Below are 20,264 nucleotides of genomic sequence, written 5' to 3' on the forward strand. Positions count from 1 at the left end.
TGGACGATCAAGAGTAGTATATTCAAAGACTACCTGCGGAGGTGAAGCCTTGAACGACCGCCTGAAAGCTGAAAGCGCTTTTTGATTGACGAAAACATCCCGTTTTCTTCAATTCTTGGCACTGACTATCGAGCACGTCTACAGCACTTGGCAGAGCACTGTAAACTAGGCACTGAAGCCTGAGGATTCTGGAGTTGTCAAGGTCACCGGCCGTTATGACGTTAGGGTTCTAAGGCGCATGCCATAACTGACAAACTGACATATCTGTTTCCCTGGTTTTGCCTGCATCTTTTGAGTTTTTAAAACTAATCTATTTACTTTGAGATAATTGTAGATTCACAGGAAGTTGTAAGAAACAACCCAGAGAAATTACATCAACCTTTTACCTGGTTCCCCGAATGGTACTATCTCTCTAAACTATAGTACAATACCATAATTAAGATAGTAGCATTGATACAGTCAAGATACAGGACATTTATTTCCATCACCACAGGATCCTTTCTCTGCCCGGTCTCCATGATTTCTTCTGGTACCAGCATATCCAGTAATCGTCAACACTGAAGCGAGAGGTCAGGGTCCAGTAGAGTCTGGCTGTTTTTCCAGGAGATACAGAGGGAGGGCAGCTGAGTCAGCACAGGCTGGGAGAGGGAACCTACAGACACAGACAGGCATGGTTGCTGGGCAAGAATCATGGGAAATTTCTTAGAAGTCTAAGCAAGGGAGAAGTGATGTTGGGGGCTTCCCTCTGTCCCCAAAGCCTGTCCCCAACTGTGCAGTGAGAGAGGAGCGCAAGGAGGAGGGGAGACCAGGCCATGGTGCACACATCCCCATGGTCTCCACCCTGTGCCATAGTAGGGGCGGCCCATGAAAATGGATTTCCATCCAGTGACTGCCCAGCCCCTCCCTGAGCCCTGGTGCTGGAGCTCAGCTCACACCACACACTGAGGAGGATGGAGGTTGGCCTCACCCCTTGGGAGAGCCCTGGGAGGAAGCACCTACCGAGACAACACAAAGGTCCCTGCTCAGGGGACTCTGCCAGGCCAGAGAGGACAGAGCTGCTCAGCCTCCTTCAGTAAGCACAGGGTCCAGCCCCCAGGCCCAGGCTCCTTTGAGTGAATGGTCCTTGCTGAGCAGCTTTGTAGGGACCAAAGGGCTGTCCTGCACTGCCCCCTCCTGGTCACAGGACACACCCCTCACCAGGGCCAAAGCCCTGAGAGCACAGCTGGTTTCTGCAGCTCACCAGGTCACTGTCTCTATTCACACATCCATGGTCTGATCATCTGTTAATGGCATTCACATACATTGGAGGCAATGACTCTTGTATCACTCTCTCATAAGGCAGTGCACATGGAAGGTGGAAAAATGTACAGAAATTGGAATTTAAAGTGTTTTAACCATGAGACAAGATGTTGCAAACATCATATCCCTTCATTTTAATGTGGTTTAGGGAGCGCATCCATGTTCAGTGTTCCATCACTTGTGCATAAAGCAATGAATTCCAAATAATCTCACATAACCTTATCTGTGTTTTAAACTCCAATTTTTAGGTAATCTATTGCCTGTACTAGTGAGAAATCAAAGAAGCACAATGAATCCTAATATTTGAGCTGTGCAGCTCCCATCACGCCATCTTGTATTAGAGTAAAGTCCAACCTGGCAGAGAAAGTCTTAGACCCTCATTTGTTGGCTTCTGTCATCCATCTCTCCCTGTTCAGAATCATCTCTTCTATGGACACACAGCTTACCAACCCCATCATCCTCTCTTCACAGGTTTTCCCACTAGGGTCCTTCATAGGATTTTGGGTTAAAAAATTGAGTATTAAAATTTCATTGATCTTGTGCTGGATCATGAGCTCTATATTTAACATCTTGTTAACAAATGTCTATCATTAGGGGCCGGCTTCATGGCCGAGTGGTTAAGTTCGCGTGCTCCGCTGCGGCGGCCCAGTGTTCGGATCCTGGGCGCGCACAGCTAGTCGGGCCACGTTGAGGCGACGTCTCACATCCCACAACTAAAAGGACCTGCAACTAAGATATACAACTGTGTTCAGGGGGGTTTGGGAAATAAGGCAGAAAAAAAAAAAAGATTGGCAACAGTTGTTAGCCCAGGTGCCAATCCTTAAAAAAAAAATGTCTATCATACATGTTCTTAAGTGGAATGTTATTTGACTTCTATCAAGTTCACCCACACTCTGCAGTTTATTTGCTCGTGGAGCTTGTCTCCTGTGCTCACAGTTTGTTCCCCCTTCCGCCTGCTCCCCATGGTTTTTTCCTCAGTCCCTGTAGGCCCAGCGCATCCTTCTCTTTCTCTGCGTGAAGCCGTGGAACCCAGTCCATCTCCCTGGTCACTGTCCCCAGGGTCAAGGGGGAGTTTCTCTTCTGTCCTATAGACAATGAGATCACCATTATTACTTAACCTCTACTCTTAATTCGACTCAGAACTCCAGGCTCAAGCTGTCCAGAAAGCAGAAATCATTATCTTTGCCTCAGATCTGCTCTTCAACAAGGTTTGAAATTCAGGAGAATTCTAATACTCTTTCAGCAAACACTGGCTGAGTTTGTCCTTTGTGCCACAGTTTTCTGGGCTCTGTAGATACAGCAGTGACATAAGAGGGGAAAACTATTCACATGGAAGTTAGATCCCAGCAGGAGAAAGAGGCAGTGCATAGACTCGCATAATTCCTCTGGGCATCTGGAGCCTGCTCCTGCTGGCTGAGAGCCCCTCATCTCCCTCAGGACGTGGACACTGAGATTCTCCGTGCTCTGTCCCCAGCCTCCCCTCAGCTGCACATGGCTCTGCCCCATTCCAGGTGCCACGTGCAGGAGCCCAGCCCTGCTCCCCCAGCCTTGCAGAGTCCCTCAGTGTGGCCTCATCCCACAGTTTGCCCACTGTATTCCATTCTTCACTCTGTATTTAGAGCGATATTTCAAGTGCATGTATCTGATAAAGGCACCTCCCTGCTTAAACGTTTCACACAATTTCTCTCACTGTCAAGATTATGTAAAGCTGTTGAGTGTCACATTCAAAGTCTCTGTATATGTGACCATCTTTATTTCCGACCTCTTGGCTCACCTCTCCCCTGGAGCCTATACAAAAGCACAAGTAGGGCCCCTTTGCTAAGAGGATGCTTAACCCTGAAACCCAGTGTCACCTTCTCCTTTTGGTACTTCTGGTCCTCCTTTCCCACCGCTGTCCCCTTCCATCAGGACCAGGCTCACACATCACCTGCTGGAGATACTGACCATGCTGAGATGAGCAAATACCTGTTTTTATTATAATAATTTACTAGGAAATTTCCACACTTACATCTGATCCCATTGTGCATATTCTCTTAGATAAAATTTAAGCATAGAAATACTGAACAAAGAATGCAGTTATGATTCTTATCATCATTTTGTTTTTCTGATTAGTTTACCCTGTTTACATTCCCTAAAGAAGTGGATGTATATTGTGTTATTACTTTTTATTTAAACATTTCATATTTCCAATTTGGTTGGTGGAGTATTATCCTTGGACTGAGTCAGACATCTAGGATAAAGGGTTGTAAGAAGAGATTTTATAGCATTTGAATTCCAGAACAACTTTAATATGACGATCTGTAAAAATGTGACCCATTAGAGAGCCTGGAGGACTATTCCTCATGATCATTTAATTTAAAAACTGTGACAGACAAGGACGTCCCTGCGTGTGGGGCAGCTCATAATCTAGAACGTCCTCTGCAGGACCAAGGATGCTGCTCTCATAGCAATTCTAACAGATCGCTTCTTCTGATGTGTGACGTTTGTTTTATCTCTGTTTTAAATAGAGAAATTCTAACATAAAGTGACTTAGAATAATGATTTTTGATGATTTATTTATTTTCCTGTCTTCCATCAGGGAATGGGACTTCCCTTTGATTCCAGTTTCCTGAGAGATTGTTTCAAAATCACAAACAAGTTCTGAAATTTTATCAAATTCTTTTCTGTTGAAATAGTCACTGGCTTTTCTTTAATGGATCACAAGCCTGTGGTCTGGAAATAGTGACCACTGACCACTGACTCGTCCCATATGAAAAACTCAATCTGATTTGAATCATAGTCATCAATATAAAAGTTAAAATCATAAGAGTTCTAGAAAAAATACAGTAACATCTTCATGTCCTGGCAATAGACAAATTCATCGTAGGTTGAACACAAAAATTAATAACCATACGAGAACAAAATACATTACCTAAAATTTTTAAATATCACTTAACAGGCGAGTGACATCAGCAAGATGATGGAATAGGCGGTCCCCCACTCGTGTCCTCACTCAGCAACCATGATTTGGTGGCCATCAATGGAGAAAAGTGCCTTTGTGGGAGCTTCTGGATCCAGGTAGGAGACTGTGAAATCCTGGCAGAACCCAAGGCTGAGGAGTGGTGTTTGAGAAGGCAGGCCCATGCTCAGGGGGTCCTGACCACAGGCCCAGATCAGTGCCATACCCCTGTGAACATGGCACATCTTTTTTTTGTCTTCTTCTTGTCACCTGCACCATTTGTCAATGGACCCAGCAGGAGTCACTCCCGTCTGTGCCTCAGTTAGCAGGCCTGACAACCGTGTCCCTGGCTGTGAGCCCTGAAGCAGCCCGTGATCCAGTTCCAGCCCCTCTTAGCCACAGTCCAGGAGCAGTCCTGCCCATCCAGGAACTGCACAAGACAAATGCTCATCAGTGCCCCTGGAGGCAGGCCTGCTGACCTCAGTCTGAATGGGAATCTTGAGGCAGCCCTGTGCCCTGGCTCCAGCCCTGTGCAGAGTGGTCTGTGGGCAGGAAATGGGCTGGGGACAGGCCCATTTAAGCCCCAGGAAGCAGGCCTTCAGACTAATACCAGCTGTGGACCATGAAGCAGACTTCTGTCTCAGCACAGCCCTTATCAGCTGTGACCCAGGGCCAACCCTGCCCAACAAGGAAACTGTCCAGTGCCCAGGGGGGAGCCACACCCATCCATCCACTATCTTCTCTTGATTTTGGGGTAAAGCATTGCCTAGATCCTCCTTCTCACTGCACTGAGGGGTTGTCTTTCTTGAAATGCATCCATCACACTTTGGTTTCTAGGAGAGTCTTCTTGATTTCTCCTACTAGACTCTGCTTGCCTGGGAAATGACGCCATCCTAACACCTGCTTCCAGGTACAGCCTTTCAGCCCCCATAGGGGATGACTGGGATCAGGATGTGTGGACCATCCTCCTGGACCCTGCCCAGTGGGAGAGCAGGCCCCCTCATATGAGGCCTGAGGTCCCATCTGGAGCCAAGTCTCAGCCTCTTCAGCCTGTCCTGTCTTGTTGGCCAATTTTCTTCCTCAAGAAAATAAGAAGAGAAGCCAAGTAGGCATTATCAATCTTTTTTGCATAAAATAAACCTCTGGAAGCATTTTAACATGACCCCATTACAGAATCCCGCTCCTGAAGTTCAGATTAATTAATCTGGTAGAAAGGGTCATTTTCTGGCTTTTGAAAAGTGGAAAGTTTCTAATATGGGGGCAGCATTGAGAAGGCGGGGGCTGAGTTCATCCTTAGTGTTCTGTTCCTCTAACAAGATGCTGAAATTGAACAGGCACAGGTGAAGTTTTCATCAAATGTAAGAGGAGAGTAAACTAGAGATGCGCAGGCCTGGCCTTCCTAATGAGTAGACACATTTGTCAGAGCTGATCATATCTCCTGAAAATGTGAGCTTCAAATAATCTTGTCTCAACTAGATGGAGCCATCATGTTGTCTCAATTGATTGAATCACCCCACACCCGCACTTTTCCCAAGAGCCCAGCCTCAGTTCCTCTTTTTCCCAACACCATCCTTCAATACTTCCTTCCTCCAAGACATGGGGAATCCGAACTTATTCCTCTATCCCACCTGCTCCACCAGTTAGCTAGACTCACAGTCTGACATTTGTGTCGTCCACAGTTCCTACCTAGTCCCTACCTACATCCAATCCTCCTCCTCCTTCATTTTCTATGCAGCACCTGGGCCTCATAAACAAATCACATACTGTTGATCCCCTGACAACCCCTCTAATGCTCCCATCTCCACCCCACCAAGCTCACCCTCCTTACTCTCCCAAAACAGCTTTCCTGTACAGTATATTTTGCTTGTTTGTACTCTCTCTTCCCCTAGACAGTGTCACCACTCTGAGCATGTGAACCCTTCCTATCTTGTCCATCTACTATACTGAGCCCCTACACCCAAGTCTGACCCAAATTAGGTGTTCAGTAAATGGTGTGGATGCACATAATATGGAGAGTCAACTAGCCTGAGTCAAACAGAGCTGGACTTTGTTTCCCTGATTCTGCCCTGACTCCCTGATATGGACTGAACTGTGTCCCTCAAAATCCTAGTTTGAGACCCTAACCCTGATGTGACTGTCCCTGGAGATAAGGCATTGAAGGAGGTAATTAAGGTAAATGAGGTCATGAGGGTGGTGCCCAAACAAGTGGGGCTGGTGTGTTTATAAGAAGAAGAAGAGAAACCAGGGATGAGCACACAGAGAAAGGTCCCTGTGAGGACACAGTGAGAAGGCAGCCACGCGCAAGCCAAGGAGAAACCAAACTGCCGTCACCTTGATCTTGGACTTCCAGCCTGCAGAAATGTGAGAAAACACATCTGTGGTTAATCCACCCCATCTGTGGTGTTATGTTATGGCAGCCCTGGCAGACTCACACACCCCTGGTGGACTCTGTCCCCAGGGCAGCCTGCCCCAGCATCCAGGAATGTCTGCTCGATTAGAGAAAAACAGACAATGGATTGAAACCAAGGACAAGCAGTGGTGGCAGTAATTGAAAGACACAGACTCTTTTCCTCTTATGTGATGTCTTCCTTGTTAGAGATTAAGCAGCGTGTCTCCAACACTCCAAATCTTTGCTTCAGAGGTCCTATTCCTGGTGGAATGGAAGTACTTTGATTTTTGCTACACTCTTCTCTTGGACCAATCCTTACCATTCACTGGTCTCCTCACTAATGTATGAGTTGAATAGAATATTTCACATGGCTCATTCTCTACTTGTATGAGTGAACCGTTCACTTTTCTGAGTCAGGCTAACTCTGATCCAAGCTCCAGGACACAGAAGAGGAACATAACTGGGACAGAGCCCCTGAGACCTGGGCCCTGTGAGGGGGAGAATCTCAGAAATCAGCCCTCAGTGACCTGAGGAATCACTTGTTTGGGGGAACGTGACAGAAGGGCTCTGGACTGGAGTGTGTGTCTAGACATCCATGAGCTGGGCCTCTAGGACAGGTCCTCACCTGAGAGAGGAGGCACTTGCAGGGGAGGAGCCCGGTGATGGCAGGCAATGGCCACTAGTGTGGGTTCTTGAGATGTAATCGCCCTTCTCACTCCCTCTGGGAAGAGGACATCCTCATGAGGGAGTTTTGCCCCTTTCTCCCTCTCCAGAGAGTATTGAATTTCAGCCTGGGGCCTCCCTGATTGGAGTTGGTGTCATTTCACCTGAGACTGACCCTTTGCAGAACATTAGAAAGACCAGGGCACCAGAAGCAGAGTCTTATGAGACAGGTGCCCCTGGCCTGTGTCCCCTGCCCAGCTCCTAGTGTGCACAGTAGTTGACCCAACATGAACTAATGACAAGGATGGAGAGCAGATGATGCACATGCTGGGACCACTGAGGGAAACCTTCTGTCCTTTCCTCTCCTCTCCGACCCCAAATCTCCCAGTCATGTGGTGAGCCTGTGATTTGCCCCAGATCCAGCTCCAGGGACAGGCCTTTCATTTTCCAAACCAATCAGACAATCCCCTCCCTGCTCACCATGATGGAGTCAGGGGAGACAGTGTGAGGTATCTCTTCCGGTCCCGTCCTCATGAAGTCTGAGATTCCTGTTCCATGGATCAGGGAGGGCAATCTCTCTCATTCAGGAGAGTTTATTGTGTGGGTGTGATGCCTGGGACTGCAGGGACATTTTTGACCCATGTGGGATATCAGCCTAGGGACATGTGAGATCATGGACATTGGACAACTCAGATAAATCTCAGAGAAGGAGGGAAGTCCATTGAGATGACGCACTTGACAACTACAACCTTCCTGTCACCACTGAACAAGGCAGGAAGGCTTTTGTCTGTATTTCCATCACAAGGATGAGCTCAGGACCTCAACCCCCCACGTGTGTCCATAGACCATCATTCAGGAGGTACAGCTCACTCACATCTCACCCAGTCCCTGAGAACCAGCCTCCAAACCTCTTCCTAAATCCCCTTCCTTCCCTCCAAAAAACATGCGGCGTCTGACCGAGGGAGAAGTGGGCTGGGTGGAGGCCCTGAGGCTCTGGGACCCTGGCATGGAGGTCACTGGACATGGGTCACAGACTCAGGTGGTGGCTGTTTTCCTAGCTGCCATCACCCCATGGAACCTCCAGCAACTGGCCCACAGCGCCTCCTGCTGCCCCAGCCCTTATTCCTCTCGGCCTGACATGAGGGGTTAGGAGCCCTTCAGACAGAGATGCCCTGCCTCCACCCCTGGCTCAGCTTCTGCCTCTCACTCCCCACAGGAAGGGGCCACACCCAGGCCTTGCTCAGGCTGCAGCCTCTTGGTCACATTCAGCTCAGAATTCACTGCTGTGGCCTTCTCGCTGAGGACCATCCACATCTGTCTCCACTGTCCCCATACTGATTCCACTGCTGGGCTGAGGTGGGGTGTCATAACCCATCCCCAGCGAGGGAATAAAAACACAAAGGCACCACAGATCTGACCCTGTGCACTCACAGTTTGGGACCCAAGAAATTTGGTCTCTGTCTCTCTTTCACTCTGCTTTCTCTCCAGCCTCTCCTTCCTGTCAAGCTGAGCCTCAGTCCTCGCTCCCTATGGGCAGAGGCTCCAGAACGACATAAGCAAGGAAGTGCTGAAGGGAGGACGTCATTGTCCCCACAGTGGGTGCTGCTCCAGTGCGGCCCCTCAGATATCAGAGGGAGGGATGGGTTAGCAGCAAATGCCAGTTAGTGGGCAGCACACGGGGTCACTGTGCCTGGTCCATGTCAGGCTCTGCAGTGGTGGCATGTCACGTGCACCGTGACCTCTGCTTACGCTAACCCACACTTTCTCAAGGGGAAACACGTATGAATAAGTCACAACATAAATAATAAAGGTGCCCATATAACCTGTCTACTCACTGCTGACATTTTTACTCTGTTTTCATGTAAGGAAACATTCCACCATTTGTTCAATTTTTCATTTTATTACATGCTGAAATTTGTAATTGTTTTTCTACAGATATGGTCAAATTTTTAATTTTTTATACTGGAAACAGAATCATATACATTTTGAACTACATTTTAGATTACATACTTTTAACATGAGATACTATGTTTATTCATTGTGACTCAGATAATTTTTTCATTCATCCTAATTTTCAGTACAATCTCTAGACTTCTAGGTACATACTTATAGCTTTCATAATTAAAATCTAATTCTTCATATTTAAATGTTTTCTCTTTTTTTCTATTCTTGACTTGACACAAATCTCAGGGTAAACCTTTCAGAAGAGCTGTGTCGGCAGTCATCACGTGTGGTCCAATACCGAAATGGAACAATTCTAGTCTTCTCTGTTCTGGGATAATGCTTTTCTCTGGTTTAAAGATACACCATCCTTAAGCCATTGAGGAAGTAGTCCTTATTGCTTTATTTCTACATTTATTTTTACAAAGGCAGGCATGGAGATGAATTTAATTGTCATCTTCTTAAGCGTTTATTGAAAACGTCATCTGTGTTTTTCTACTTAAACCTTTGCAATGAGAAAGGAGCCAAAAAAGGATGGTTTTGAAACAAATCCACTCATTTCACTCTCACGATTGAGTCCCACTTCTGTCTCTCTTGGCTTATGGTAAACCTTTACATCCACTAATTCTGTGTTCGATTTCCAACACCAGCTGTGGAGTCTTCTTTTCCATTTCCAGAATCTTCCAGGGAACTGACAGACCTAAGCCCTGTGCCTTCATTGAGTGATAAATGATGAACAGTGGTCTCTTCTTTGCCTTGATAAACTCTCACCGATTTCTCCTGATCTGGCTAGAGAAACACACATTTGCAGTCTTGACACAGTCCTGAGGTCAGGGACACAAACTGTTCCGAGGATGTGGACACACAGGCGTCAAGGTACCCTCTTTCCCTCCTCCCAAGTGGGTCCTGTGACTCTCGGAGCAGCCTTGTCCCTGGGTTCCTGTTCATGCAGGAAGGTCAGTCCTCACAAGGGAGCCTGGGGTCTGAGGGCAGGGAGCCCCCAGGGAGCAAGATGCACAGAGCTGAGGGTCAGGCCCAGGGGATCAGGATGGAAGTGACTGCTCCTGGCCTCAAGAGGACAGGAAGAGTGCCACCATCCTGGGATTGGGTAAAACAGGAAAATAGAGGCATATTTTGGGTTTCTGACAAAGATCTGGGATTGGATTACATGGGTTCCTTGTGGTCAGATACTGGCAGGTTCTTAACTCGGCTGGACACATTGGCATCACCCTTCTGTTGACTCTTCCGTCAATTATCTAGAGAGAATTTGTGCCCTGAAAATAAAGCTTCTGTCTGTGCAGCAGTGATGAGGGTGAGAACAGGCTGTCAGGAATGGCGCAGCCATCCTCAGAGGCGCAGCTCCCACAAAGTCTCCAGACGTTCAGGGATGGCAGCAGATGAACGGCAGAGTCACCCGGATGTAGACTCAGATGAGGAAGTGACCAGAGAGTGACGGGCTCACAGGGGGAGGGGGAGGGGCTGCATCGTGATTCCTCACAGATCTGGACACTGTGTCAAGATCATCTCATGTCTGGTCCCAGTGGCCAACCCCGTCCTAGGACAGGATCTAAGAGACCCTCAGGAAGCTTTCCTGCCAGACCTGAAGCCAGAGGGTCTGTCTCAGATGCTGTGAGAAAAGAACACCTGGGTCCACGTTTCTAGGGCTTCTGCCTGGATGCTGTTGTCGCCAGGCCACACTGATCATCTCAAGGTGCTGCTTTCTCTGCTGTGGATGATCCTGTTCCTGAGACCTGACCCGACACCACAGATGGATGTGTGAGCACAGTTTGGAAGCAGGAGCCTGAAACACATAAAAGATGGAGAAGGGGAGGTTTGGGGTCCCTGCTCATGTTGTCCACAGCCTGACTCACTTGAGGATTCACAGCAGACATTTGGGATTGCCAGAGAGGATGATAAGTGAGGGGGAAATTGCAAAGATAACGAAGTCACCCAGTATGGGAGCCACAAAACCTGAGCGTTGACTGAGAAGAAAGCTCTGGCTGTGGAGACTGTGAGGGGAGGAGCTCCCAACTCGTGTTTCATGTCTTCACTGATCAGGTGAGGAGACACTCTGCAAATTTAATAATAATGCTACAAAGTCAGCCCCTCGTTAGCACTGAAGGGGGGTTGACTCTTGCTGCCCAAGGAGTGTGACTCTCGGTCCCCAGCCCTCCCACACTGGAAGAGCACTTTGGCATCTGGGTTGTGCTGGTTAGTGATGCTAAGCTTCACCCTCGACTTGGAAACCAGAGCTGTTGGCCGAGGGCCATGTGGAGACCGAGAAGAGAACTGAGGTTGTGAGAGTGTGGCTGTTCCGATGGGTCTGGAGCTTTAACTGGATATCCCAGGGGCTGATGTGTCAAAACCACTCCATTCTATCCAGCGCTTTTTTCCGGGGCAGCAGATCTTGGCTTTCCATCCGGGAATCCCAGTTCCCGCAGGAGGCCGGCTCAGCAGGGAGAGAAGCAGAGTCCTGTGTGCACAGGACAGGTCCACGCTGCAGGGAGCAGGGCAGCCCTGGGCAGTGTGCCTACACGTGTGTCAGGGAGCCATTAAAGGTGTGGTGTTCAAGGTCAGTGAGGAACAGGGGGACCCAAGGCATGGTGAGGACAACCTGAACCCTGCCCCTTAAGGCCCCAAAGCTAAGGCACAGCTACCTCACATCTCTATCCTCCTCCACACCCAGAGGGAAGGGAGGGGCCTGTGGAGGTTCATGTTACTTGTCAGCTTATGTATGCCATGATATTCAGTCAGGACCCAGATATTTGGTCGTACATTACTCTAAGAGTTTCTGTGAATGCATGTTTTCAATGAGATTAATAATTAAATCAGTAAACACTGATTGAAATTGATTACTATCCATAATGTGGGTGGGCCTCATCCAATCAGTTGAAGGACTTGATAGAGAGAAGACTGACCTCCCCTAGGAAGAGGGAATTCCGCCAGCTGACTGCCTTCAGAACCCAACTGTAACTTCTACTCTTCCTTCCCTGGGTCTCTAGCCTGCCAGCCTTCTGCACATTTTGGACTTGCCAGTCTCTATAATCATGTGAAACAATTTCTTAAAATAAATTTCCATAGATAGATACACACATACATACACACATAGGTAGATGGATAGATGATAGTCAGATACATACATAGATACATGGATAAAGAGAGAGAGAGACACATCCTACTGATTCTGTGCTCAGGAGAACCATAAGTCGTACACAGCCCTTCATCCAAATCTCTGCCTGCTCTTCACTCGTTCTGGCCCTTTGCAGGGTCCTGTCCTGTGGAACAATCTGTGATACGCGGTGGCACAAGGGCAGCCTGTGCTCTGGGCCCTACACAGACCTCAGGAGGTCGTGGTCACAGGGAAGCAGAGGTCCAGGAATATTCCTGGATGGTTGTGCACTGTACACAACCCCACGAGACCAGGCTGTCGGCGCCCCATTTGTTGAAGGACGGATTCACACTCTTTCTGCGACAGGCCAGGCAGCTATCGCCAGTAATCCATGATTTTGTGAGAAGGGCCTTTGGGTTTCCTGTCCAGGATTCATGGATGCATGTTCCACTTCTGAGCCTTGGAAATGATGTCAGGGACCCTGGGAGCACCTTCTTCTTTAGAGCCGCTGGGTCACAATCCTCATGCACAGGTGACAGATCAGAAGGTGCTCCTTGTGGTGAGGCGACAACAGGAAACCCATCACCCCCGGCGCACATGGTGGGTGCCAGCACGGGCTCAGGGCCCAGTGGCATCCAGCCCTGGCCTGCTGCACCCACCCTCTGCCCGTCAGCCCTCAGAGCAGGTTCCCCACCTGGCCTCTGACTCTTCTGGGACTAACGCTGCTCTCCTTGCCTCACCTTGATCATCGAAAACAACCTCTCTGTTCCTGGTGTTCAAAGACGATGCTCCACCCCTCCCTTCCCAGATGGATCGGCTCCCCAGGAGGGAGAGAAGGAGCATCCCAGGGCTGTGTGCCATTTATGTCTGCTCTTAGCATTTTCTTTCTTTGCTGAGATCTTCTCCCTCATGGTTCATCGTGATTACATTTTACCTGAAGACCTTGCAGCGAGTCTTTGGATCATTTCGGGAAGAACTGTTATCTTAGTGACAGTCAGTTTTTTGACCCAGAAACTAGGAATATCTATTCATTCATTTATTTTTTAAATTTCTCTTGAAAGGTTTTGTAATTTTCAGTATACAAGATTTGCAATTTTTCTCAGATATATCCACGTTTCATTAAATATTAATAATGTTGTATGTTATTGTTTTTCTTTTAAAAATTGAAGGTTCATTACTGCTATATAGAATACAATTAATTTCTGCATCTTGGCATTTTATCACAAAATCCAAACTGAAACGGTCAGACCGGAAGCATATCGCAGTCACTCGACCCTGCGCTGGGCATGGGCAGACTCGATCTCTTTTGGCCTCCTCAATTGTCTCCACTGAGAGAATCTTCTCTCTCAACAAGTAATTTTTGTCTATGCAAACATGAGTTGGATAAGAATATATTAGCAATGATATTCTTCATGATATGAAGAAAAGGGTATGACTTTGTCAACTGTTCTGGTTCTAGGAAAATCAGGTCTTGTCTAAGATGTGACAACAGAAGCCATCTCCTGAGCCACCAGAGGGGAGAGCGCACCAGGCCAGGAGAGTGGGGGTGCGGTGCGGTTTGTGTCTCACGTCCTCGGGGGTCTAGAGCACATGTGAGCATTAGTGATGCCGGGCCATGTGTTACAGTAATAGTGAGCCTTGTCCTCAGGTTGCAGCCCGGGGACAAGCAGAACACCAGAGTTAGTTGTGTCATCTTTGGATCCAGAGAAGTGGCTGGGGATCCTGGGCCCTGATGCTCATTTGAGTCTGTGTGGCAGAGCAAGAGATACCTGGGGGCTCCCTGGCTTTGGCTGGTCCAGAATATCCTGTATCCACCAACACTGATGTCACTGCTGGCAGTGCAGGTGAGTCTGGCATATGCTCCAGATGATGCAGAGGCAAGGTGGCTGAGTCAGCACTGGCCGGGAGAGGGAACCTGCAGACACAGACACCCGTGGATGATGAGCCAGAGACTAAGGTTAAGCAGCTAGAGGGTCTCAGCCACAGGGGGCTGACACAGGCTCAGGAGCTGACTCTGGACACTGCAGACTATCCCTACCTGTGCAGGGAGAGAGAGGCATGAGGAGGAGAGGAGTCCCGGCCGTGGTGCACACAGCCTGCTGGGGCCCCAGATCAGGGCTGGGTGGCCCCCAAATCTTTGATCTTCTCCATTGACCTGAAAGAGAAGGGGCTGCTCACACAAAATTGTCCCCCCTAATGATGATCCCACTTTTATCCTGAGAACCAGCTGAGTCTGAGCTTGATTCCTTAGATGGAGGAGCTGATGGGTGAGTTCAGAGTTTGCCCCATCAGAGGGACCAGGAAGGAAGCAGCTGAGGGACCTTACGCAGACCTGTGAGCAGAGAGGACACAGCTACTGAGACCCCTCAGCAAACACAAGCACCAATGTCCCAGCCCTGGAGGATTTGAGGGATTACACAGCAGGGGGCACCCAAGGTGCAACCTTGGGGAAGACCCACAGCTCCCCCTGCTGCTCACTGTTCTAACTTCAGTCTCAGGTTGGAAATAATGTCAGGGACACTGGCTTGACAGCCTGGTCACTGTGGGTCCACAAACATCCATGCGCCACACCCCGTGCTCTGCCCCCACGTAAGTGATATTGATAAGCAACCTGTTTAACGGTGGGCTTCCTGGACTACTAGGAGGAAGAGATGTGGAAATCTGACCACAGGACAATGAGACTGAGTCTGCAGTGAGTGAGGAAGCAGAGGGCTCTGGGAGCAAAGACCCGAGCAGCTCCTTCCACAGGGGCCACATGAAGGAGCCACTGGAGCCCTGGGTCTGAATGGAGACCGGGGTTCTGCTGGTGGACAAACAAAGCAATAACTGTTCCTAGAAAATGTCCTTGATTCTTGGAAGATCGGCAGTGTTTGCAAATACTCAGGGACATTAAGTAGACTAGGTTGGTGGTTGGGTGGCAAACCATACAGGGGACCTTTGCAGTGGTCTACGGCACTGAAGCTGTGGCTCTGAGGAGAGCTGGAGCCCGATTCGAAAGAACTTTTTCTTTCACCAAGAAGGGATTGAGATGTATTTATGACAGCTTTAGTGAGGTTTAATTTTCAAATAATCAACCATTTTAAAGTGCGTAATTTGGCAAGCTCTCATGAATATATGAACACACTGGTGAATCCATCACCACCGTCAAGGCAATGACTGTATCTGTCATTATGTTGACATCACCAGTTTGAAACCACTCCATCCCGCCATCCCCTCCCCAATCCCTAGGTGATTGCTGATCTGCTTTTGTCTTTATAAATTAATGTCCATTGTGTAGAATTTTATATAATTCAAATCTTTGTTCTGGTTTCCCAGCTTTACTTGTCTGGCTTCCTTCATTGAGCATATGTATTTTGACACCCATCCCTGTTTTCACAGTTATCCACAGGCCATTCCTGGGTGCACAGTATGGATGGGCCGCAGTCTGCTTCTCCATCCGCCTGTTCATGAGCGTTTGGGTCTTTTACACTTTGGGCTATTTATACATAAAGCCGTTATTTATGTTAGAAGTAAATTTATTTCTTTGCATTTATTTAATATGTGAATTTCATATATTAAGTAGTTAAAATTTAATATGTAACTTTATGTTATAAATGAATAAACCTGCTGAGTATTTGTGTACAAGTCTTTGAATGAGTATGCACTTTACTTTTTCCTGGGTAAACAGAGCAGCTGGGTCTTAAGAAGCTATATATTTAACCCTTTTAGAAACTGCTCAACTGTTTTCCTAACTAGTTTGTCGATTCCGTGCTACCACCAGCCGTGTGAGAGTAGCTTTGCCGCCTCCTCTCAGTATTGTACTTTTGTCCCTTCTCAGGTAGGTTTAGCGGCATATAATTTTCATTTTAATTTGCATTTCCATAATATATAATGATGTTGAAAAATTTTTCATGAGCTTATTTGCTATCATGTATCATCTTTGGTGCAGTGTCTGTTGAAATATCTTTCCTAATTTTAAATTGAACTCTCCTGTAATTATTGAATGGAAAGAACTCTGCAACATATTATCCACACAAGTCCTTTATTAGGTAAGTGATTTGCATGCATATTCTCCCAGTCGATGGCTGTCTTGTCCTTCTATTAGCAGTGACTTTCAAAGTGCAGGGTATTTCATTTTTGATGAATTCCAAATTATCAATTTGTTTTTTTGGTTTTTCTTTTTTTGGTTGGAGCTTCTGGTGTTGCAACTAAAAGGTCTTTTCCAGCGTGAGCATTCTTACATATTTCCCTTTATGACATTGTTTTCTTTCTTTCTTTTTTGTTTTGCTTAAATATATAAAACTGGAAAAGCTGAGTCAAACTAAATGTTTAGATTTCAATTTATCAGAAATTGGCAAAAGTTTTCAAAGCATCTCACATTCCAAATGAGTAATATAGGTGAGTTCCTCTGGCCCCACATCCCTGTCAACATTTGGTTTGTTAGACTTTCTCATTCCATCAGTTTCTGTAGGTGCATAGTTTCTTTTTCGTTTTTTTTTTTTTTTTGAGGAAAATTGACCCTGAGCTAACATCTGCTGCCAATCCTCCTCTTGTTGCTGAGGAAGACTGGCCCTGAGCTAAGACCCGTGCCCATCTTCTGCTACTTTATATGTGGGACCCCTGCCACAGCATGGCTTGCTGAGAGGTGCCATGTCCACACCCAGGATTCAAATCAGTGAACCCAGGGACGTCAAATTGGAAGGTGCAAATTCAACCACTGCGCCACCAGGCCGGCCCCAAGTAGGTGCATAATTTCTGTAGGTGCATATTCCTTCCTCTCCATTAAGCCGAGGCAGCTCTGATTGTGCTAATTGGCTCACTATGGGCCACCTTTTGGTCCAGGTCTCATTATAGTTGGAATTTCCCTTTTGCTGATGACTTATAAGGCCAAGCACTTTCTAAAATCTTTTATTTATTTTCCTTTGTGAATTGTTTGTTCAGATCTTTTGCCCATTTTAATGGATTGTTTCTCTTTTCATGTGAAAATAGCGATTATTAATGTACTTTTGATGTAGCCATTTTGGTCACACATGTGTCATATGACACCTGGGCAGTTAGTGTGGAAGGTGAGGAGAAGTGACCAGGCCATGGTGGACACACCCAGGCCTGTTGAGGACTCACAGTGCAGACAGAGCTGTCCCAAGTCTGTGTGTCTTTTGTCACCCAAGCTCCAAGGGAACTAGGGCTCTCTCAGTCCCTTGGGCACCATCTGTCCCCAGGCCCCAGGGGCGGTAGGAAGTCACCCCCTGTGGGTCCCAGTGAGCACTGAGCCGGGCTGTGGATGAGCGAGGGGAGGAAAGGGCAGGCAGGATTCTGGCTGCACCGGCTGCCTCTGAGGCTGGAGTGCTTGCTTTTCAACAGGTCACAGAGTCCTGCCTTTCAGTCTCAGGGGTGTCAAGGTGGCCTTAATGCATCTTTCTCATTTCTCCCTCATTTTTCTGGATTAGCACCTCTTTTCCTCACTGTGATGGGGTCGGTCCCTCCTCCTTCTCTCTTACTCACCAAACCCACGTCCTGGACACCTGAGATAAAATGTCTCAAGATATAAGAAAGAGTCAAGTGCTTTTACTCCCACCATTCTTACTGTTCCTATGTCTCTCTGCCTCTGTCTCTTTCTCTCCTCCTTAAATTAGCATGTGCTTTTGAGTTTATTGCGAGAGTTCTAAAATCCTTGGTCCAGAAGATCAGTGAGATACCTCTAAGGTGGTCACTCCAATGAACTCCAGTGAGGCAGGAGTGAGGGGCGTCATCCTGGGGTTTCCGCCTGGAGAGGAGAGTATTCCTGCTCCCCTAGGGAATGACACCGCACGAGACAGCAGGGTGCACCAGGTTTGCTTTCTACATTTGCACCATTACTGCAGGACCAGGTCACTCTGTAGCAGCTTTCCAGCCGCCTGCTGCCTGGGGAACTCATGGTAGGAAGCTATATGCCTTGCTCTTCCCTGGAGAAACAAGAAGAAAAAATCCAACACTTTTGATGGTCAGGACACCAGACACTCTTTCTGGGAGCCATGTGACAGTGTCGGTAGCAGGTCAGAAGAAACAGGATCATCCCACTTCCCCATTCATCTGGATCACTGTTGCTTCAACAAATGACACAGCAATGCAGTGAGATGCTCCACAGACTGGCTGGTGGGGATGGTTGAGTAGCAGTCAGCCCCAGAGCTGGAGCCCCAGAAATGATCAGGAATTCCATCCCCCTTGCTGTGGCTTCCTTCACTCTTCAGGCACGTCACATCCTGATGGGTCTTCCTAGGGTGCTGTTGACAGCATCCGATGTAGAAGGTGCTCTGCTCACTGCTCAGGGTGCAGCTGAGCATGGCCAAAGCTCCCAGGGAGGCAGACGCGGAGAGTAACTGAGTCACACAGGCTGATTGAGTCTGGAAACACAAACAGCCATTATGGTGGAGGGAGGGAAAGAGGGAGGGACATTTCTTCCATGTGGTTGGGAGGTAGTTTAGTGGGCTGGGGAATCAGGACTGTCCTGACCTGAGCAGTGCAGGAGGAAGGGGAGGAGAGTGGAATCCAGGCTGTAGTGCAGACTCCCCAGAGCTCTGCTGAGATGGAAATGCTGCAGGTCTCTCTCATCCTCCTCAATCCCCAGAGAATAGAGCCCTTCATACAAATTTGCTCCTCTTCTCCTGGCCAACCAAACACCTCCTCGGTTCATGTTTGCCTCTCCCACCACACACACAATGTCCTGAGATCATTATTTCTGGGAGGGGTAGACCTGGGCTGAGACTGGGCTGAGAATCACCAGGAACGCCGAGACATCCAGCTCCTGGGCCCAGGGGGCAGTGAGCAGAGACCAGGGGACAGGTGTCTGGTTTCCCAGCTCTCAAAGATCCCTTGGCAGCAAGCCTACAGCGCCCCTGCTGCCCCAGGCCCAGGTCCATCATATCTGTGACCAGAGGACAGGTGACCCTGCCAGAGGCTCCTGCCTCCCCCACTGCTTTGATCACTGCCATTCCCTGAGGGCAGAGCGAGGCCCTCCTCAGGGGTAGCCTCCCACCTCATTTCAGTCTGTCGTTGTCTGCTTGGGCCTCCTCAGCAGGAATCAGAGACAGAATTCACCCCCTTTGCAAGGAGTCCTCAGGGGAAGGGGCCTCATATGCAAACCCTACATGAAGGAAAACATTCATTAGCTGAGAACAGGGACAGGTCAGCCATGAAGTCACTTCCCAGGCTGCTCAGGAATCCAGGTCCCTTTCCTCCTGCCTGACCCCTCACTAGATGCGCACAGAGGACACACGGGGGTGAGAGTTTCGAGGATGAAGGCGCACACTGGGTAGCTCCCTGGGGAATGAGGAGAAGCCCAGGGAGGAGAAGGGGAAGGGACTCCTGTGGCTGGAAGAGTCAGGAAACTCGAGGGTCCTTAGGAACTAAGGGACTAGAGAGGTTGGGAGAGGAGAAGGGATGTGAGGAGCACTCCTGAGGAAAGATCTGGGAAAAAGTCCATGTCTTTTCTTCAGGAAGTCATCACAAATGACATTCTTTGAAGCATTTTCCTCAAGCCTCTGAATCATTGTGAACAGAGCCTGGGCCCAGGGGAACGTGACATGTGTAGCTATTAGGATCAATCTTTCTTATTAGAGAGTTTTGAAAAGAATGTGGTTCATACTCAAGAACCAAAGCTCTGGGCAGGGGTGGGGAGGTTAAAAACGAGAACGATTTATATGCTTTTATCTGGCAAAATGTCCACTCTACATGATTTTGCCAGAAAGATCACCTCCAGCCAAAAATAAAACAAAAAAAACAAAAACTTTTACCAAAATAAAATAAAACAAAATAAGCAGATAATAAGATCAAATAATAAGATTTCTATAGCCAGAAAACTTTGAGAATTCTATGCACCAGATTCTTAGCTCACTTGAGTCTGGGGAGTTGTTAGGGGCAGAGAGCACATCCTGGCCATCAGTTTGGTGCGCTCTCTGTGTGTTACAGTG

General features: G+C 48.0%; 1 protein-coding gene and 1 long non-coding RNA gene across 2 annotated transcripts in view; one reads left to right on the top strand and one right to left on the bottom strand.

Moving 5' to 3' along the window:
- Nucleotides 1-20,264, bottom strand: part of LOC138915142 (rho GTPase-activating protein 20-like) — a 110,555-nt gene that overhangs the window by 62,091 nt on the left and 28,200 nt on the right. The window contains exon 3 of the mRNA XM_070256075.1: nt 34-652. Within this exon, the coding sequence (XP_070112176.1) occupies nt 34-98 (65 nt within the window). The 5' untranslated portion in view covers nt 99-652. The remainder of the gene's footprint in view (nt 1-33; nt 653-20,264) is intronic.
- Nucleotides 240-6,994, top strand: LOC138921613 (uncharacterized). Its single transcript, XR_011434317.1, has 3 exons — nt 240-401; nt 494-569; nt 4,238-6,994. It is a non-coding gene; the product is annotated as an uncharacterized lncRNA (long non-coding RNA).

The sequence above is a fragment of the Equus caballus genome, chromosome 30 (assembly GCF_041296265.1).
Source record: "Equus caballus isolate H_3958 breed thoroughbred chromosome 30, TB-T2T, whole genome shotgun sequence".
NCBI classification, from domain to species: domain Eukaryota; kingdom Metazoa; phylum Chordata; class Mammalia; order Perissodactyla; family Equidae; genus Equus; species Equus caballus.